The 17,448-nt window shown below is 45.2% G+C and overlaps 1 protein-coding gene across 2 annotated transcripts in view; it reads left to right on the forward strand.

Annotated features, from left to right (window-relative positions):
* Window positions 1–17,448, forward strand: part of LOC108938373 (carboxyl-terminal PDZ ligand of neuronal nitric oxide synthase protein-like) — a 30,636-nt gene that overhangs the window by 10,356 nt on the left and 2,832 nt on the right. The window contains exons 3-10 of one of the 2 annotated variants that reach the window (XM_018758909.2): window positions 7,781–7,873; window positions 8,106–8,164; window positions 8,576–8,684; window positions 8,834–8,960; window positions 9,945–10,102; window positions 12,758–12,922; window positions 13,787–13,952; window positions 14,076–14,388. In XM_018758909.2, coding sequence (XP_018614425.1) covers window positions 7,781–7,873; window positions 8,106–8,164; window positions 8,576–8,684; window positions 8,834–8,960; window positions 9,945–10,102; window positions 12,758–12,922; window positions 13,787–13,952; window positions 14,076–14,388 — 1,190 coding nt within the window. The remainder of the gene's footprint in view (window positions 1–7,780; window positions 7,874–8,105; window positions 8,165–8,575; window positions 8,685–8,833; window positions 8,961–9,944; window positions 10,103–12,757; window positions 12,923–13,786; window positions 13,953–14,075; window positions 14,389–17,448) is intronic. The other variant, XM_018758910.2, reaches the window with a different exon arrangement.

Here is a 17,448-nt window from a genome sequence, read left to right on the forward strand (position 1 = left end):
ACCTGAGTGACTTCCACCAGGAAGGAAATGGACTCTGGTATCCCGGAAGCCTCTGGCCCTGACTCCTGTAAGGGAGGCATATCTCTCGGGTTTAGGAGTTCCTCTAAGTGCTACTATGCTGATGATACCCAGCTCTTCCTCTCCTTTCCACATGGTGCATCAGACATCTCCGCACGCATTGCTGCCTGCCTGTTGGACATCTCTTCATGGATGTATGATCATCACCTCCAACTCAACCTTTCCAAAACAGAGATTCTTTACCTCCCAGCTGGCCTGTCCTCCTGTCACGACCTGTCGATCACACTGGACAACTCACTCATTTCGCCTAGCTCCTTCGCTAAGAGTCTGGGAATAACGATTGATGCTAGTCTGTCATTCTCTCAACATATTGAAGCCACAACCCGGTCCTGCAGATACATCCTGCATAATATTTGTAGGATCCGTCCCTACCTCAATACTGACTCCGCCCAACTACTTGTCCAGGCTGTGCTGACTTCCCGTCTGGACTACTGCAGCTCTCTCCTGTGTGGCCTTCTTGCTAATGCCATCAAACCTCTGTAGCTTTTACAGGATGCTGCTGCACAAGTTGTGTTTGATTTGCCAAAGCGCTCCCATGTGTCTCCTCTCATTTCTCTGCACTGGCTTCCTATAGTTGCCCGAATAAAATTCAAAACCCTGGTTACTGTGTACAAATGCATCAATAGAACTGCTCCCAGCTATTTACAAGACTTAATCAACCACTACACCCCAGCCAGGCCCCTTGCTCGTCTACTTCTGCTCGCTTGGTGGTCCCGTGCATGAAAGGTAAAGCTCGGAGGTTCTCGGTTCTGGGTCCATTGTGGAGGAATGACCTTCCCCTGTCACTCAGAACTGTTGAAACTCTGTCTACTTTCTTCTGTCTACTCACCTTTTCCAGATCCACTTCACCCAAGATCTCTCCAGCTCATTTACGATGTAACTGTTCACGCATCGTAATTCCATAAGCATCCCCTGATACAACCTTTATTCAGCCACTACTCTGGCATTGTACTTGCTTATTTGTCTATCTAATAATATTTAAAAAAAAAAATGGTGGGAGGGTATCGGGATTTGTCTGTCCTGTTTTTTATGCAGCTACTGGATCGATGAACCTCGGTGCAGCAAGTGGTAGGTAACAAACTAGGTTTGCTTGAGACTTTCATGTCTGCAGCTATGTCTCCTTCTCTTAATGTAATGCATAAATTGTACTTTTGCTGAGATGTATGTCGCTTTGGACAAAAGCGTCTGCTAAATCAATAAATGAATAAATGAATGAATGAATAAAGTGCTCCTTCTACCTCCCGATAATGTCCTTATTTGAGGTCAGAGTTTCTCCACCTTTGCTGAGCACAGCCTGAGTCGGAAGCTCCTCCAACCCCTCCTGAGCCATGGATGGTTCTCCAGAACCTCTTTGAGGCCAACTGAAAGTCATTTTCCATGGCCAGTTCGAACTCCTCTCATGCTCTGGATTTTGCTTCTAGAACCGCAGCCGCTGCTGCCTTTTTTTGCCTGCCGGTACCTGTCTGCTGAGTCAGGAGTCCCCAGAGCCAACCAGGACCTAAAGGCCTCCTTCTTCAGCTTGACAGCTTCCCTTACCACCGGTGTCCACCAACGGGTTCTTGGGTTGCTGCCATGACTGGCACCAACAAGCTTTTGGCCACAGCTGCTCCTGACTGCTTCTACAATGGAAGTTTTGGACAGGGTCCATTCAGACTCCATGTCTCCTACCTCCTCTGGGACATGGGAGAAGTTCTCACGGAGGTGGGAGTTAAAATCATTCTGGACAGGATCCTCTGACAGTCGTTCCCAGCACACCCTCACTTTGCATGTGGGTCTCCCGGATCTGTCTCTCAGTTTTCCCCTCCATCTGATCCAGCTCACCACCAGATAGTGATCGGTTGACAGCTCAGCACCTCTCTTCACCCGAGTGTCCAGAACATGTGGCCTCAAGTCAGATGAAATGACTACAAAGGCAATCATTGACCTTTGGCCCGAGGAGCTCTGGTACCAAGTACACTTATGAGTATCCTTGTGTTCGAACATGGTCTTTGCTATGGACAAACCCATTTGGGGTTAGATCAGACAAGCCATTCTTCCCAATCACCCCACTCCATATTTCCCAGTCATTGCCAACGTGAGCGTTGAAGTCCCCCAGCAAGACTATGGAGTCTGTAGGTGGGGCCCTGTCCAGAACCCCACCCACTCTCTCCAAGAAGGTTGAATACTCTGAACTGCTGTTTGGTGCATAAGCACACACAACAGTCAAAGTTTTCCTCTTTGCGACCTTAAGTCGCATTGAGGCGACCATCTCATCCCGTGGGACAAACTCCGACTGTATAGCAGCCAGCTGGGGACTTGTGAGTATCCCCACACCCGCCCGGCGCCTCTCAACCTGTGCAACTCCTGAGTAGGAAAGAAACCACCCCCTATCAAGGAATTTGGTTCCAGAGCCAACATTGTGAGTGGAGGTGAACCCAGCTATATCTAGTTGGTATTTCTTAACCTCCTGCACCAGTTCCAGCTCCTTTCCCCCCCAGTGAGGTTACATTCCATGTTCCAAGAGCCAGTTTCTGATGCAAGGGTCCATGACACCATGAGCCACCCTACCCCCTCCTGCTGCCTGGAAGGCATTGCACCCGACCCCCATGCTGGACCTTGCAGGTGGTGGTCCCATATGGCCCCCACATATTGCCTTTTCGGGCTGAGCCCGGCCAGGTTATGTGGGCTGCCCAGCCACCAGGCACTCGCCTAAGAATACTGCCCGAAGGCCTGACTCCAGTGGTGGGTCCTGGTGACCCTATTCCAAGCAGGGTAAACGTTGACTTGTTACATTTGCCATAGAGCTTTTTTGGATCATTTTAGTCTGGATCTTCACTCCAGACCTGGTCATCATGGGAGACCCTACCAGGAGCATACTGCTCCCGACGATATAGCTTTGGAGATCCTAGATCACGCAAGCCCTTCCGTCATGTTTCTACCAAGTAAGCTACAGTTATTTACTCATTTATACAGCTAGGTAATTTTTACTGGAGCACTTCGGGCTGCATACCTTGTTCAAAGGTGGGAATTGGACCTGGCTCCTTTAAGTGCAAAGCAGCAGCTCTTACCAGTACACTATGCGCTCTTTTATTATACCAAGCACACAACAATTTATTTGGAAGTTTTGCTATGAGAAGGGGCATAAACTTAGCATACTGCACTCCCAGGAAAAGAGACTGGCTGATGTTCTCTCCTGAGTGGGTGCCTAGTGTACCACTGTGCTCTTTAAAGCAGATTCTGTCATAGCACACGCTTTGTTGTTGCACTATTATTGCGTGCCGAACAAGCTCTTGACTGAAAAGATGCATGGCGCTATTGCCATCTGGATCTGCGGTGACAGGGATTCGTTTTGCATCGTTGGCAAAACAATTGAATTTTCCCCTGACTGTCACTAAAGTGCCTACAGTTATATTTAGTGGAACACAATCCAGCACAGTGATGGTCTGGGAGACATAGCCTGACAAATACACAGGTTTTCTGTCTGATATTCCCTACCAACAGCACTGGAGCAGATCTTATCCAACTGCCTGTAAACATACAAATTGAATGTTATGATCAGTAGCAGTTTCCCACACTGACAGCTGCACGCTGGGGAGGGCAAAGGAACGGCCAGCCTACCCAGGTTGAACACTCCCTTTAAAGAGTACAACTGATAAGAAGGTGGGAGTGGTGTGTGTTGTTTTGAGTTACTGGTTAAATGTACTGTAGTTATATCTATATAATTGTTATTTTGGGGACTGATTGCTGTTTGGTTGCCATGGTTGCCTATTTGGGAATATTTTGAGCTTCTGCTGGTTTTCTCTTTTCACACTTTCTTTCTAGTATTTGATCTGACTTTTTTCTTTGTTGCTTTGGGGTTTCGTTCTTGATATATATGGCAAGGATGTCTAATAATTACCGGAAGGTGTCACCGACAGAAGTGCAGGAGACAGGAGTTAGGGCCCAAGTATGGGATTGCTTATTACTTCTTCGAAGGGCAAGTCAAGAATCGTGGTCGGGGTCATGCATAGGTCAATGAATCGAGAAGCGAATGTCGTACTAAAGGATGATCCGAGGGCATGGTCGAAGAACGAAGCCATGGTTGAGGTCGGGACATCAGGACTTGGGGTAAGGAGATGGGGTTGTCTCAGAGAGATTCCGCAACATGGGAGCAATGGCATGGCTTCTTTTATATTCAATGTCACTGATTCCTGCATCGGTACGGTAAACTGTGGTGTGGTTGGGGGCGTGACAAAAGCTACCCACTGCTGCCACACACCTGGTCATTTCCTCGGGCCAGATGCACTCTAGATTATAATCTTCAATAGTGTTTAGCCTCAAAACAACTTGGAACCTAGACAATGTGCTGTGATTTAATTTTCAGCTACTTTTTTTCTTCGCACAGAACTTTTTCTGATTTACTCAGGAAGGCTTAAGCGTGAAACCAAGAGTGAAATTGAATCATATATTATTTTGAGCACAGACAGCTTTGCTTTAGAGAAACTGTGTTTCATCTCCAAAGTGACAGTGATACCCTCACTAAAATAAATCACAATAAGCCTTATATAGACAAGATCTCCCAAGAACGACCACCGCTGAGCTGGCAGAAAGCAGTTTGTAAAGCTTGCGCTGTGATGTTAACAACTTTTACAGGGGCTGCAGAGCTGTGCCAAATGGCCATTACAGAAAGTGTGCAATAGAAGAGGATGCTGACTGAAGTGGGCTGCTTTGACCCTATAGGCTTTCTCATTCCAGCCTGTCACAATGCAGCTACACAGATGTGATAAACCAGAGGAAGTACAGAATCACAACAGAGGCAGTGCAAGTGGCAGTGGTAAGGCAGTACACGCAGCATACAGAGGATATTATTACTAGTGGTTTTCCACTAAGCTCCAATACTGCCATTTTAGATGTAGGCTATTGTGTGTCTGCAGTTTCAATGAGATGTGGTCAAACAATTTTTCTAGGGCATTCTTGAAATGATAAAGTTCGTATCACAGGGAGACGGGCTTGCCGTGACCCCGCTTGGGGCAAGCGGTTTCAGACAATGTGTGTATGGAACTAATAAAAGAAATCACCAAGAGCCAACACACAGTCTGAAACCGCTTGTCCCAAGTAGGGTTGCGGTGAACCGGAGCCTAACCTGGCAACACAAGGCTGGAGGGGGAGGGGACACACCCAGGACAGGACACCAGTCCACCGCGGGGCACCCCAAGCGGGACTTGAACCCCAGACCCACCGGATAGGAGGACCCGGTCAAACCAGCTGCACCACTGCACCCACTCTAGACCCACTATAAAAAAAGCAATAAAACCTACAGCAAACCTGTGCAAAAACTTGACAATAATACAAAAAATGACTAGCAATATAAAACTAAAACCATGCCATAAAAAATGTTACATTTATTTGATGCTTTCTTCCAAAGCCACTTGCAACTATTTACCTATTTCTAGAGCTGGGTAACTTAACTGCAGCAATTCCATAATCGGTGATGTGATTAAAATCCAAACTTTTCCTGACATGACCCATAAGAGAAATACCCTCCAGTGACCATAGGAAGCGCTACTTGGCCCCAACAACAACAACCTGCACACTTGTTCCTAATGTGACTATCAGTCCAGTATAAAAGGAGCAAACAACAGAGGCTAGACTACAGATTCTTTATCAGCCCTCTACCTGCAATATCCTAGTGGTCTTTTTTTTTAACTCACCAGTTTCCCAAACCCCATTCTTTTTGTGTTTCTGTTCCAGTCCTGTCTGCACCAGTCTGCTGCACTCATTACCACCGTGTTCCAGTCCTGTTTTCCGTCACGCCTCTGTGTTATAGTACAAGTCACGTACCCCTGTTCCATTTACAGCCTTTGTACGAATACCCGGTGTTACTGTTTGTTCTGTGTTCATTGTATCGCCTCTGCACTCTCCTTTTCAATTTGCACTCTGTGTCCGGACGTTACAATAATGCATGTCCGCGTCTGTGTCACGTCCAGACGTTACAATTTCAGCCAAAAATCAGCCGCTGTGATCACTACATTGCCTGTTGCCTTACATGTATTCTTTTCGCCTTTCTCCAAAGCGATGTACATCTCATGGAAAATACAATGTGTGCATTACATTAGCAGAAAGAAAGGCGTAGCTGCAGACGCGTGATTCTGAAGTACAGTTAGTTTGTTTTTTCCACCGTACGAACCAATCTACGTCACACTAGTAGCTGCATAAAAGTTTATCCGAATTTCGACAATTCCTAATCACATTCCTAAAACATTTACATTACATTACATGAGCGGAAGGTTTATCCATTGTTCATCCATTGTTTATCAGCTGGTTTAAGGGAAAGTGTAAAAAAGGGGCAAAATCATATCCCGATGTCGGTCAGTCCAGATGGGAAAGAGCTCAGTTTCTACAGCCAGCCTCATGTCTTATGCTGGAAGACAGGAGGTGCAACCTATTGGTCAGTCGGAACCTAACAATAGAGAGAAAGGAAAACGAGGACTAAGAAAGGGCACCGCGGAATGTGTGCAGTCACATAACACGAGTCACAAAAACCAAATCTTCCAATGTCATCGTGGCTTGATTAAAGAAGCATATTTCCCGCATAACAGTCAGTAGTGAAGTACTCCTAATGTTCCTCACGTTCATCTAAAAAGAGTCTCTGGCTCAGTAAGCACTTACTGAATGGGGTTCAGTGCTGCCTTTGGCACTGAACTGAGCTCACCATTCAGAATGTAAAGAACTGTGACACCAGAGATGGAATTCCTATTAGGCTCTCTGCAGTCTAACGTATCAAGTCATTCCAGGCCATTTCCTCCACTTGCACCTTCTAACGCAACAGTGTTTCCCCAAGTCAAACTGCCGTATTTATTTGTGAAAGTACTGCTATTTGGGAGTTCAGGTGAATTTGACAAAATGCCATTACTGAAACCCTGCTGAATTTTTATTGGAAATGAATGGATGTCTCGGGAAATGTTGCGCAGCGTTATCTGTTCTACAAGAAGTTCTCTTTTCCACAAATACCTCTGTGTGTGTACGTGTGTGCCTGTAGTTCAATTGCAGTGCCTCGGTAAATATGCAGAGCGCCATAAGTACACGGTGTTTGTATAATTCCATGACATCAATCTTAGTAGTCTTGAATTTAAATGTGAAAATTTTCATTAAACAAGTAATAAAATCATAGCAGCGGTAAAATGAGGACTATACATTGGCTCGCCGTGTTACCAGTGGTCAAGTTACAGAATTCCCCAAACATTTTGTCCTGTTTCTTTTTATTTGTGTTTTCTTCACTTATTTATTTTCTAAATATCCTTATTATAGGTGACCTGTACATGCTCAACCAACACATTTCAAAAACACACTCAGATTTTAACTTTGGACTTTCGAAGAAATCAAGTAATGAACTTGTATTTTATTCACAGAAATGTGACTCTATCTGGTGCAATTAAGTCAAATCTAGAGATGATTTGGAGGCTGTAGAGGAAACCTGGATGAGTTTCCAGATTAGCACATGTTTTCTTGCAGATCTTTGTGCTTTAGCTGTGGAGCTCTGGTTCCAGCTGGAACAGAGAAACAAATTACCACCCAGGACATCCAGGTGATGGTTGTTTGCATTCTCATATTTGTCACGTCATGCTGTCATCTCCGTAAAGGTCATGTCTGGATACTTTGTCATCTAACCCCCCTAGCCCAGTGTAAGCCACTACATGTTGCTTGAAAGCCGAGTGAGCCTGTTTGTTTTCTTCTCATGTTGCAGAATGAATTTAAGACAAAATGCATCAAGAAGAAGAAAGTTAGCATTGTCGTGTCTGTGGATGGCGTGAAAGTGATCCTCTGGAAAAATCAGAAGGTGAGTGTTTACTAGTAAGTCTACCTGTTATATCAGTTTTCAAAATGCGGAACAATAATTCTCTTTGTCATCAGCCATCCTACTGTCCACTTGCAAGCATTCGTCTACTTTGTTTCAGTTTGGTTTCCTCGGGGTCACTTTTACCACCTACATATAAAATTAATATTTGAGTTATAAAATATCTGATTTTACTGAGAAATGCTTTCTTGTGAATCCTTGCCTATCTTTACAGAGGAAGGAATGGACATGGGATGAGAGCAAGCTGCTGGTTCTGCACGATCCCATATACAGGTGAGTCTAGTTCTACGTCTGACTCACTGGATAGATCTTTAGATGGCAGAGCAAGTAAAGAACTTCAGATCCTCAGTTTGTCTTCGTCGTGATCTAGCAGCCCCTATAAGCTTGAGACCTACACACTTGGACTGCCACTCATCTGTGTGGCTGAACCTCTACAGGACGTCTTCTCTCTGGGTGACTGAAAATGTGGTGTTACTATGTGTTTCTAGCACAGGACTTTGGATCTGAGTGTTACAAACCATACTTGGCACAAAAAAAGTTCTAGACTGTAAACCTCATTAAAATACCAAAAAAAAAAATTAAAATCTGTTATCTAAACGCTGACATTATTACCTATACCAGAAAAGCAGCAGCTGATAAAAGATAACACTTAAATAATGTAGTAATTAAAAATTCATGCTGTAGGATTTTCTATGTGTCCCATGACTCCCGAGAGCTGAGGGTCTTCAGCTACATCGCCCGAGATGGATCAAGCAGTTCTTTCCGGTGCAATGTCTTCAAATCCAAGAAAAAGGTAGGCTCTGATAGCAACAACAGTGCAGTGCTGTAAGAGGGGTCATCTGGACCTAGCCACATCATCATGCATGTGGCCATATGAAATGTGTGTGTGTGTGTGTGTGTGTGTGTGTGTGTGTGTGTGTGTGTGTGTGTGTGTGCCCCCAGGTCCAGGCGGTGCGCATTGTGCGGACTTTAGGCCAGGCCTTCGAAGTGAGCCATCAGTTGAGCCTGCAGAATGCACAGCAGCACCTTGGAGAGAGCCAGAGTTCAGAAGAGGAGCTGTCAGGTGACAGTAAGAAAAACATGCTTTAGGAAGGAAAGTCACACACAGCACCGGTGCCAGTACACTTACTGCAAAGTAGTTTTTGCCATGATTGCCAGCAGTGTAAGTCACGGTCATTAGTTTGACTTCTCCTTAGCTTTTCCTCTTCACCAGATAGTTCTTGCACAGCTCTGAGGTGTGTTTGCGCTATCATCTCCCTATGATAGTGTGGGTTTCCTCCAAGTGCTGTAGTTTCGTCTCCCGGTCCACAGACGTATGTTCTGGGTGATCTTGGGAATCCAGATTGCCAGTAGTGTGTGTATGTACAAGTGGGTATGTTACTTCAGCTGCATTAATGTGTGAATGATGGCTGGAGTTCAGTGTTGTGCGATTAGCATTGTAAGTCACCTTGGGTAAAGGTGTCACCTAAATACAGACTAATCGTGATATGTTGTTTTGAAAAAAGCATCTGCTAAATGAATAGAAGTAAATGTTACCTTTTTGGTGTGTGAAGCACTGCTCAACCTGCAGTAGTCCTGATAGAAGGGCATGCCTCTGATGTGCACTAAGATTACCATGCTGGTTGAGGTTGCCATAGACTTGGTGAAGGTTACCAATTCTGCCAACAGCAAAGCAACCCCAGACCATGACACTGCTTCCTCCCTGATGGATAGTGAGAACCACACAGGCACAGCCCATTGCTCACTGTCTTCACATTTTACAAATACTTGGCAGCTGAACCTAAATAATTCAGATTTTGACACATCCATCCATAAGATCAACTTGTACTCCTCAGACACCCAGTTTCTGTGTGGTTTTGTCCCATCAAAGTATGGTTTCAAGCATGTGAAGTCAAACTTTTGACTGGTGGCGTACGTTTGTATTCTGTAATACACATGGACAGACAGGGCACTAAATCTGTCGTTACCAGTGAACTAATACAGCTTTGCAGAGGCTCACATGTTAAATACAGCTTTTGTAGGACAATCTTACAGAACATTATTGCGATCAAAGGTCAACAGCTGACCGGAGCTCAAGAGGGTGTGGAGGATGCCACTAGGAAGGGGACCCTAGCAGGAAGGCCATGTGACCAGGCAGCTAGAGAAGATCCTGGAAGCGAGGAGTTGGATATGCTCAAATCAAGCTATGATCTTAAAGCCAGAGACTCACAAGTAAGTCCTGTTCAACTGATAAAGTCAGTCGGTAGGAAGGGCATCGCTTGATTTAAAAGCAATAGCTTGAGTAACACGTTTCCTTTTCCATGGATTCTGCAAAGGCGTGGGAATGTGTGCATTTCTAGCCATTCTTCCAAACTGTTTGTATGGGATGGATGTTGGGAAACTGGGGGAGCATCTCACCAGGAGCAGATGATTGGACTTAGAAAGCTCTTTGTTTTTCTCATTATTTTCTTATTTTTTGTTGTTTTTAATTTTGTTTTTAAAATAAGTTGCTGCAAAGTCTGCTGTATGCTGTCAAATAAACCCTGCATCATTCCTCCTTCCTCTGCTACATACAGTATGTAACGTAGCAGTACCAGGTCATATTTGGTCATATTGCCATCTGCTGGCACTCTACAACAAGCACAAGTACTGCAGTATACAGATAGTCCCCCAGTGTATGACGTCTCTCACACACATCACTCATTATTTGTGACCATGTCTCGATGTAAGACACTTTAACCACACAGATTCATTGCCATACCTGTATAGGGATGCATTTCAATATTCTGTTTTATAGCATATTTTAATATATGCAGTATTTAATGAGAGGATTGCTGTCACAGCACCCAGACTGTTTGGCCTTAGGTCCAAATCCAGTTACGACTGCATGGAATGTGTATGTTCTCTCCATGGCTGTGTGGACTTCCTCCACGGGTCTAAAACGTGCTTTTCAGGTGAATTGGTGACTGTAAATTGGCTCTAATGTACAAGTGTGTTTGGCGACCCTGCTATGTACTGACGTACCATCCGGGGTGTACCTTCCGCAGCCTCACACCTGTGCTTTCCGTGGTGGTGGCATTGCGATACCGTGTAAATTTGGACATCGTTTACTGAATCCAAACAGAAGGAGCTTAAAAAAATTGTTTTCCGTAAGAGTAAATCAGAGATGGCAAAACTGTTGGTTCGACTTTAACAGGATTGTGCCAAGTGGAAATACTGTAGGCTGTTGTTCATAGTGTCAGTTATCCGAATTACTTTGACTATAACCGACAGCCACAAAACATGTTATGGTCACATGGGCCCAGATCTAAAGACCTGACTACAATTTGTGCTCCACCAGCACCATTTCTAAACTCTTGTCTTGTACCATTTTTCACCCAGAAGGCACAGCTACACTGGCTTAGCTGTACTGTTTGTACTCGCATCCAGATTAAAATATAATTCTTCCCAGCCTTGATCTGACATTTAGCCCCCATGCACTCGAAAATATTCACACATAGTGCTCTTGGCAAGACTTTTCCTCCTTCCTCCTCATACTTTTTACATGCCTATTTCTCAACGTGGAGTATAGCCACGGAATTACAGCACAAACATGAAAGTAGCTGCAGAGCAACCAGGGTAGCGATGCCTGTCTTCCCAAAAACCTGGGGAAAGACAGGGTCCTTTCAGGACACCAGTCAAGGCACTTCACTTACAACTTGGCACCATGGCATTAAGATGACTGAAGAGACAGTCTGTCAGCCCATTGAGCTTAGTTTTTAAACTATATTAAAATATAAGAATACTCTCGTTTACAGTTATAATTTCTTGAAACCTTTAAAAAGGATCAAGTGATAAAGAACGAATTCTGTCAGACCCAGTGCAAATTTTTCTCATCCGCCCACCACCCAATAGTGAAGAAAGATATCGTGGTGCACAGCACTCTGGGCTCGGATGGGGCGAAGAAGGACGCGCAGGCAGCGTTCGTGACGAACGTTTTATTAGAACACCGGCACGCAGGGAAAAAATGCTCTCAGTCCAAAGACCTCTTTTCCTCAAGCCTGCCTTCCCATCCTGCTTAGCGTCCCCCGGCTCTCTTCTCTTTCTCCTCTTCTGGCAGACGCAATCACCCCCATATATTCCCCGTACGTCACCCAGATTCAACCAATTACAATTATTGCATTCTCCTGCTCAGACACACAGTAACGCGAGTCATTACAATATGTTACTGTAATTAGTTATTTCTTTTACCATCCATCCATCCATCCATCCATCCATCCATTGTCAACAACCGCTTGTTCCGAGTGGGGTCGCGGCAAGCCGGAGCCTTACCCGGCACCACAGGGCGCAAGGCCGAAGGGGGAGGGGAAACACCCAGGACGGGACACCAGGCTGTCGCAAGGCACTGCAAACAGTCTTATATTTCTTATATTTAGCACATAGGTTTTTAAAATTAGCTTGAGGACCGTGGCTGATGGGTTCGACTTCAACTCATTTCTTTAGCGTGAAGGCACTGGCATGCACAACGGGCAAAGTCACGGAATTCAGGGAAGATCTCACTATGTTGGAAAACATCAGGGTACCTACTCACCCACATTCTCATGGCACCGCCACACATTTGGCTGCAGTGTACTAGACAGGCAGCTGGAACAGTGTGAAAGGCTGTGCATCTTGGGTTTTTTTCTCCAAGCAGGGCAAAGGAGCAATAAACTGGTAATTCTGAATTTCTTCCAGTCATTTTTTGAAATGCCGGTACCAACAATTGCATAAATGTGTTTTTTCAAGAGTTTTAATTTTTTTTTCTATATGGTTCATACTGGATGAGCAATGTGAATGCCACCCAGATGTTCCCATGCCGTGTCCAGCAGCCCCCTGCCCCTCTCTGCTCCCTGTGTAAATGTGTTTTAGGACTGGGAGACGTTCCTGCTGAGCATGGAGGGGCCACAGGGAGATCTGTCCCTCACCAGCAACCAGGCATTTCAGCTTCCTCCGCTGGCTGCCCAACATCACCTGCAGCTGCTCCAGCACCAGCTGCACCAACAGCAGCTACAGATGCAGGTGGCGGTCTCACAGGTGGGGTTTTTGCCCATAGCAGCCACAAAACAAGAGATAATACAAAGCATTATATACATCGTTCAGCAACAAATGTATATAAATGACACTAAAACATGTTTTCTACATGACTTTCAAGGCTTGCGCAAAAACAGAATTTGAATATTAAGTAGCATTTCATGTCAAATTGTGAAACAAATATTTTGTCATTGAAATTATTCCATTTCTTGCTGGAAGAGATATTCCCACAGTGTAAAGTGCATCCTCCCATCAACAGCCCAGGATTTAGAGATCACTTGCTGGAGAAGAAGTGTGTTGCCTGATACAAATCCCCATACTGTATGTCCGAATAAATTTCTTACATTTAGAGTGGAAAAAGTCTGTACCAACAGGTGGCGCTCTCACCCCTAACACAACACCAGGAAGAAATGGACAGCGCTCTAACAAGTTCTTTCCATCTCATTGTGGCACAAGGATAACGTGGGGCTGACAGGCCTCATATTTTTGTTCTTTGATCAGGCATTTAAGCTTCCCAGTCAAATGGTATAAATCACGGTTCCTCTGCTTGTCCGGATAGCACTTTATTGCCAAATGCCGTGGCCTCGCTATTATTAGATTTGTTAGCTTCACTTAATTCAGTTTTCTATAACAATGATATGGATTTATGGGCCCCATGTGAACAATGCTGGATTTTTCTGTCACACGAAAATAGAATCAGTGGAGTGCAGTGTTGTACTCAAATCCATGGCAAATGAATGCACGCCTACATGGACATCTGTTTTCCACTGAGCATATGCGCATACACTGCTACATGCACACCGAGGGTGACTGACCCAGCTCTCCTCCTTGCTCCCAGGGCAAATCTGTCCTTGTGTGCTCTCACAGGTGCAGCTCCTCAAAGAGCAGCTGGCAGCCGAGACCCAGGCGCGGACAGAGGCCCAGGCCCAGGTGGGCCAGTTGCTGCTCCAGAACAGGGACTTGCTCCAGCATGTGGCTCTGCTACTCCAACAGCTGAAAGATCTGGAGGGCAAAGCCCTTGACATCATCCACAGTAAGTCCCATCCGCTGTAGATCTGCTGTCCCGAGAAAAGCCGTCTTCAAGACTGTCTGCTTAGGTAGGTGTGGGCCCTTGCTGTAACTACACTGTGTGTGTATGTTTCTTGGCTTTCGTAAGGTGGGGAGAGCTCACCCTGGGGCCCAGTATTTTCCCTTAGCCTGAGGAACAGCCACTGCTCAGAGAGAGGTCAGTCTTTTGACTCCAGCCCAGTGGGTAAACCGGGAAAAACTTCCACTCCGACTCTCCTCGAGGGCTGTGCCGAGTCCTGCTTCAGCCTTCTCAGCTTGGGGAACGAGGCTCATCTGGATGCTCCAGGAGAGGACAAGGCCTTGGTTGAGGCAGAGGTCAGTCAGCAAGTAGAAGGGTCAGATGACTCAGGAGGCCAGATCGTCAAGATCAACACTCGGACTGTCCGGAGGGTTATGGAATGGTAAGGGACAACATCAGGTCCCCCGCAGGTGCAGCCACATCTTAATAACAAATATAGTCTAACTAAAAGAGCACTGCTTGTTCTGTACACGCTAGGTTATATACATTCCAGCTGACACTTGATGAGCTGCATTATAATTTACATCTTTGTCAGCTAGTAATTTTGATGCCAAAGCCCTTGTGAATATAGTACCTTCCTCAATGGTGCAACATCAGTGGCTCTTCCAGACGCAGGTCCATGACAGTTCCCGATCCTTTGGTGCAGTCGCCCTGAATAGAGAGATAGTGCCGTGTCTCTGTCTCTTCTGAGTGTCACAGATCATCACGCATTCCTCTCCCATTCCACAGCCCTGCAGTATGAAACAGCAAAGGTCAAGGTGTAATCATTTCAGTTGATCGCCACTTGTTATTCATGCAGAGTAGCAGCAGTGATCATTGCCCAAACCTGGAATGCTAATCCCAGTACAATCTAAACATCCCTTAATGACGTATTTCCCTTTGAGAACACTGTGGTGCATTTACCACCCATTGTTCCTCTAATGCCCCTTAATCATATTCTTCTTAAAAATGTTAATCAAACTGAGCACATTTTTCGCTTTTCTTTTCTGTAAATGTCCATATATGCACTATTAATACTTCCTCTGTGTTCATTATTCATTTAATATATATTTTTCCCAAGTTTTCATGATCCACTCCAAGACTATAAATCGTTTCCTTAAAAATTAAAAATTTGGTAAAAGTAAATCCAGACAGTTAAATGTCACTGGGGGGCATGGTGGCGCAGCGGGTTTGGCCAGTGCCTGCTGTGTGGAGACTCTGGGGGTTGAGCCCTGCTTGGGGTACCTTGTAACAGACTGGCGTCCCATCCTGAGTGTGTCCCCTCCCCCTTCAGCTCTGCGCCCTGTGTTGCCGGGTAGGGTCTGGCTCTCCGCGACCCCGCTTAGGACAAGCAGCTGTTAACGTTGGTTGGTTGGTTGAATGTTGCCTTAGCCAGCTCACTCGAAGAGGAAAGCACATAAGTGCTGTTTTGTGTCGGGTGTGTACAGGGAATACAGGTTCAGTAAATAAGGCCAGTTTTTTTCCACGTGAATTGAGAGCAGACCATGCCCCTGCCTCCCCTACCATCTTCTTCACCATTCCTCAGTCCTATGATTTTGTCCTTAAGGTCAAACAGCATATGAACTTGCTTAAGCAGTTCTTTCTCTCTGGCGGACACCTTTCATTTATAGCTCATGATTCGTCTATGAAGGAAAACTCCAGCATGGACCCAGGCCTTATATCGTTTTAAGTATCTAATGTTAGCTTCCAAAATTTGAGATGCGGACAGTCCCCCGGCCGCATGGTAAACTGGGCGAGCAGAAAGGTGGATTTCTTATTTTTTGTGAAAATGCAAACAACCATGAGAGAGCTCCTGACTGTTGGCTCCCAGGTAGTTGCATTATTTGTATGTCAACTCCAGTCAAGAAAGACATGTGATGAAAGAGCTTTCAAAGTAAGAGAGCCAAATTTTAGTTCCTGTAATGCAACAAAACTGTTTTCACTCTGCAACACACACATCATCTGAAACCGCTTGTCCCATATGGGGTCGCGGGAGCCAGAGCCAAACCCGGCAACACAGGGCGAAGGGGACGCACCCAGGACGGGACGCCAGTCCGTCGCAAGGCACCCCAAGCGGGACTCGAACCCCAGACCCCCCGGAGAGCAGGACCTGGTCCAACCCATCGCGCCCCCCTTCATTCTGCAACAGAGAAGTTAAAAAAAATAGAGCAATTAAGAAAATGCAATTAAAAATAAACTGTGAAATGTTTGCATCTGAAAATATTGTGACTTGGATGTTCGAAATATAGTACATGAAGTGGATAGGCACTGGCCTAGAAATAACTGTTCCGCATAGCTTATATCGGGTCTTTTTTTTTTTATGAAATTAACGTGTGGTAAAATGATGTTACTGGCTACTCTGTACTTTGTATCAGCATGCAAAGAGGAATTTTGTTTTAAGTAGACCACCTATAGCTTAGTTTTTCGGTTGGACATATAATGCAATGATAAGATGTGTTGATTGCCTAGAACTAAAAAGACAGATATTTGCAGAGAATTGCATTGCACAGGCTGAATTTCACTAGCTAGTAGATTTACTGATGTACAGATGCTTTTATGCTACACAAGAAAGATCAAGTTTGCAGTACAGAAAACCACAAGCAGTTGGTGTAGTTTGATGTAGTTTCATGCATGTTGCGTTCTCTGTCCATCCTCCGCCACACTTCGGTTCTCCTGCTACAAACTCACTTCACTGTGAATCCAATCCCAAAGCGTTTGTCTTCTGATAAACATAAAATGAATCAGATGAAGGCCTAATAGTGATTCAAGGCTCTTTCTCAATGCTGTCTCTCTTAAAGGAATCATAGCTTTTCTTCTGGAAGTCCAGATGCGAAACTAACTGGCAGCGACTGAGCGCAGAGCGGAAGCTGAACTCATTACCATGATCAGCCTGCTGAGACAGAGCACACCCAGGTCCCAGGCTTCCTCCAAACTGGCGACAGGCGCCGACATTCCACGTGTTCTTGTGCTAAAAATGTGCGCGCCGCTGATGCCACTCTCCATTGGGTGCCGAGGCGGTTCTGGTCTAGGGGCCGAAACTGTCTGGCGGTGACGAGCAGGACATCGCAGCACATCAGCAGCCTCATTTTAATCTTATAATTTCCTGTCTTAAAACTTAAATCAGTAAAAATTAGGCAAGAGTGGTTGTTTTGAAAATGAGATTTAGTTCAAACACAGCAATAGATGGTTTTAATATGCCATAGCCTAGAGGAACAATGCACAAAGGTAATTTCCCTAGACATGGAACTGCAACTCTAAATACCCATAATAGCAAATAGAGGAGTGTGTATTGGATTTGAATTTTACGTATCATGGGTGCACAACCCAATATGGATAATCTCTCAAAGTCTCCCCAGTTCCTGGCACCGAGTTCCATGCATGTGTTTTCCACATTCACTTTTTAGAAGTAAACAAATTCAAGCGCATGTTTTGATCTCCCTGCTCCGAGGAAGAGCGGCTAGGT

The sequence above is a fragment of the Scleropages formosus genome, chromosome 17 (assembly GCF_900964775.1).
Source record: "Scleropages formosus chromosome 17, fSclFor1.1, whole genome shotgun sequence".
Taxonomy (NCBI): Eukaryota; Metazoa; Chordata; class Actinopteri; order Osteoglossiformes; family Osteoglossidae; genus Scleropages; species Scleropages formosus.